We start from the raw sequence: 3,993 nt of genomic DNA on the forward strand, positions 1-3,993 counted from the left end.
TTTAAGACAATGTTTGTTACAGTGCACCAGGCATGATAATCATTCTAGCAATCATGTGAAGCCCAGTTGTTAAGATGTGGAGGAAAGAGATACTGATTAGAAACATATAACCATGCTGTGGTATATATGCCATTCATTAATTTTTCCACAAAAAAAATAACATTATATACATTGGAAGCTTCATACCTTGAAGACTACAGAGCAATAACGTACTCTATGTTGCAAAAATGAGTGATTCTAATTTTAGTTTCTGTTCTATGCCACATGCGTAAGCCATTGTGATCCAGAATTTAGTAACATGATCCTTTTACTAATATGAGTGACATTTCTGCATTCTTTGGATTTTCTAGAATTTCCAACTTCAAAAATTCGGAATGCCACTTAAGCAAATGCATCATGCTACTATACTCCAGAGGTCTGTATCATCAATCACGAACAAATCTTGCCGTGGAGAGCAGATCTCAATACTGCAACTGCCATGATAGATAGTCATCAAACTCTTGACTGCTTGTACACTCCATGAGTGCATTTTGTTGGTGCTCATACCTACATATGTAATTGAGGCCAACAAGAAGTTCACATATGGCGGCCTCTGTCTTCTCCCTATCTGCAAAGTACAGAGTTTGAAGGAGAAGGACATTGGTTCGAGGAACAAATTGTTGCTGCTCAAAATTGCGCTCTGTTTGCCACCTGATCATGTTATGCGCTAACGGTGCCAGCCACGTCAAGATCTTGTCCATGGCTTCCTTCCAGTCATGAGCAAGAGATGCATCATATATAGCAGAAGCTAAATTCTTAGTGTAAGACTTCAGGTTCAATCTCAGGGATGTCCGAAGGCTGGTTGGCAACATTTGATACAAATCATCCCTAGCTTCATCACCAACCAAATGAGGATAGCGGAGAAACTTCTCCACTATAATGATCACATTTGCATAATGTAGCGCGAGAGCGGATCCACCAACTGTTGAGGGCGGTGCATCCATTAGCCCACTTTTTAGATTTGGACAGAATTGCGATTTAGAATGTTTTCTAAATCCGCAAATAGGTGGAGAGTGTTCTTGATCTCCACCAAATGGAGAAACTGCTCTGATTAGATCGAAACCGGTTTTGGGACTCTCTTTCATTGGCCCACTTTGAGGATTGGAACTAGTTGAATTTCTGCCAGCAGCACCATTCTTCAGCTGTCTAGAATGTGTGCTGCTGCTACTACTGGTACTCTGTGTCTCAAACTCAGCATCATCATATCCAAATGAAGCTGAGCTAGTTAAACTCAGGCATTCTTTCAAAAGCTTCCCGGGACCAGACACGAAAGGCAAAGCACAATTAGTACTCCTGAAGCTTCCCAATTCTGTATTTTGGAGCAATGGTCCAGACTTGGTGTTAATTCCTCTCATCTCCATCGGAATTTTCTCAAGAGGGCTGGATATATAGGAGGAAATATGCTCCCGAAGCTCGACTTGGCTGGAGAAACCTCCACTCAGATCACATATATCAGCAGGAGGAGATGGGAAATTAGTATTACCAAATATGAGACAAATCCTTGCATAAATTGTGCACACCAACCTTGCTAAGACCACCACAATTTTATCATAGGTCTGATTCCACAATGAAACATCTCTAAGATGTTTGACATCCTCTCTCTGCCACTGAATCTTCTGCTCGAAATGCCGGAAGCTCTCCCTCGGAAACCCTTCGCCCTGCCTGAATTTCTTCGCACTCTGCTCCAGTTCGTTCAACGCCTCCAATTCGGCGTACAGATTAGCCGTAGCGCTAACATACCTTTCCATCTTCTTGATCACCCCATCCATATCCTTAACCAGAAAACCGAATTTCCGAAAATCTAGCCTCTTCCTCAGCAGATCAGCATACACATGCTCAAAACCCTGCAGAGCAGGCTCACTGCATTTCTTGCCTAATCTTGAAACTACCCCAGAAATTCGGTTCAACTCGGCTAGCTTTTCCATGAAAACAAGACCCAGCAGAAGCTCTTCGTCATCAGAGACCAAATAAGCAACACCATCAGACTTGAACACATCCTTTATCCTAGTTATTTCTTGGGGGCTAAGAGACTTATAGAGATGGATGATTTTGGATATTACATTAGCAATCTCAAAGGACAAAATCCCAATGGTTTGGGATTTTCTCACGGTGGATTTCTTGTTTGATTCATCAAGAAAGAAGGCATGCTTGAGATTGTGACTCACCTGGCTTCCCAGCTTGACTAACCAAGTTTCTGCAACCATCTCCGCAGCTCTTTTTTCTCTTTCCGAGAGTGGTCTTCAAAAATATTTTTTTTTTGTAAGTGTAACGCCTTCCCTGCAAGGGGCCTTCTCCGAGAGGTAGATTTAGAAATGTTGGTGACAAATGTGAGGGAAGGAGGCTTTTCTTGTGGGCTGTCTTCAGATGAAACTCTGAAGATGAAAAATGAGGCTTTTCTCAAAGGGAAAGACTAGGAAAAGGAGATTTTGCAGATGGCATAGGGTCTACCAGAGAGAGGACCACAGATAAAGGAAAAGGAGGAGGGAAAGAACTTCAAGAACCGTCTTTAATTGAGCATTTGAAGATGAATAGTGGATTTTGAATGTAATGCGTGTCACTGAAGGAGATTCAACAGAGGGAAGAGTAAAGCGGAGAGAAAGAGAAGAAAAAAAAAACACAAAGACGAGTAAGATATCAGTTATTAATTTGTGGGTACTATTCAGTTGAGCTCCTGAAGATGAATAATGGGGGTCCTATAAATGGTGGCCTTTTGGTTAGCATGAGACAGAAGGATAGCTCTGAGATTTAATGGAGAGAGAGTAGTCTGTATGTGTGTGTAAAAACAAAGTCAAAAGTGTTATTGGTTTTGTTGGATCTGCTTTTTCCTAATAAATTGATTTATTTATTTTTTTATTTCTTAGCTGCCCGCAGTTAAGGGTACCTGCCCTACTTTAATTGACGATTAATCGGCGATTTTTTTGAAACTCGGCTGCAGTTTCAAAACGGGCAAACCTTTCTCTCAATCAAAGCAGCTGTGCCTGTCATAGGTGAAGACTCTGATCCATTGACTGTTTTCACGGTTTGATTTTACAAAATGACAATGACACCCTTGGTGATATGTTGCACAGAAAATGTGGTTCAATACCTCAACCTTGGCCGGGCTAAGACCAACTTGTGCCATGCACGAGTGCTTGACCAGCTCATGTGACCCATTGTCTTGATTCGATTTTATGAATAAGAAATTCGGGAGAAGGGCATCTTAGAAACATTCTTGGGCTGTGAGAGCTCATCAAGACTAGAACCAAGTTGCCAACTCTTTGTTCTTACACCAGAATGAACTCAATGAGTTTTATCCAAGTCATGCCACTTCTTTTAAGCTGAATTCGTTGTTAGCAGTGTTTGGATTGAGTCTGCTTGCACGAATCATGTACGGGAAGTAGCAAGAGTCAAGAAGGCTAAGCACTTGGTCAAACATGAATCATTCATAAGCCCCCTAGGCCTAACCCAGCTTGATAGCAGAGCTGAGTGAGCTTTACCATGAGCTATCCATCCATCTTTAAAGGCTTGAGTAGGTATGACAGTGGACCGGGAGAAAATGGGGCCCTGCCCCGCATCGCCTCGTTTAGATCTGAGATGGAAGACATAAAACAAAGAATGGATAGGAGATGAAGGTTAAAATCAAAAGTCGTGAGGAGATAGACTTATCTCTGGGTTTCACCCTGCCTCCCTATTAAAGAAATTACTATTATACTTTTATATATATATTATAAAATCTTATATATATATATATATATATATATATATATATATATATATATATAACCCTATCATAAAACCTTTTCTCCAATCTCTTTTCTCTTTATTCTAACCAACTGCACGAGCTCTCATTTATTTTACTTTTTTTTCTCTCTCTTTTTTTTTTGGAATAACGAAAGACAATAGCAATGAAAAATGAAAGCCACAAAAAAAAAACCAACAAAATGGGGCCTCTGCCTCATCCCATTTGAACCGGAG

General features: G+C 40.7%; 1 protein-coding gene across 1 annotated transcript; it reads right to left on the bottom strand.

The window, feature by feature from the left end:
• Positions 1–241: 241 nt before the first annotated feature.
• LOC149822334 (protein PSK SIMULATOR 1-like) lies at positions 242–2,697 on the bottom strand. The gene has a single exon (XM_089980677.1). The coding sequence runs from the start codon at positions 2,241–2,243 to the stop codon at positions 462–464; it is 1,782 nt and encodes a 593-aa protein (XP_089836803.1). The 5' UTR covers positions 2,244–2,697; the 3' UTR covers positions 242–461.
• Between the last annotated feature and the right edge of the window lie 1,296 nt (positions 2,698–3,993).

The sequence above is a fragment of the Nuphar pumila genome, chromosome 11 (genome assembly GCF_984573655.1).
Source record: "Nuphar pumila chromosome 11, dmNupPumi1.hap1.1, whole genome shotgun sequence".
Lineage (NCBI taxonomy): Eukaryota > Viridiplantae > Streptophyta > Magnoliopsida > Nymphaeales > Nymphaeaceae > Nuphar > Nuphar pumila.

Coding starts and splice junctions, on each gene's coding strand:
- LOC149822334 (XM_089980677.1), bottom strand. CDS start 2,243: ATGGTTGCAGAAACTTGGTTAGTCAAGCTGGGAAGCCAGGTGAGTCAC.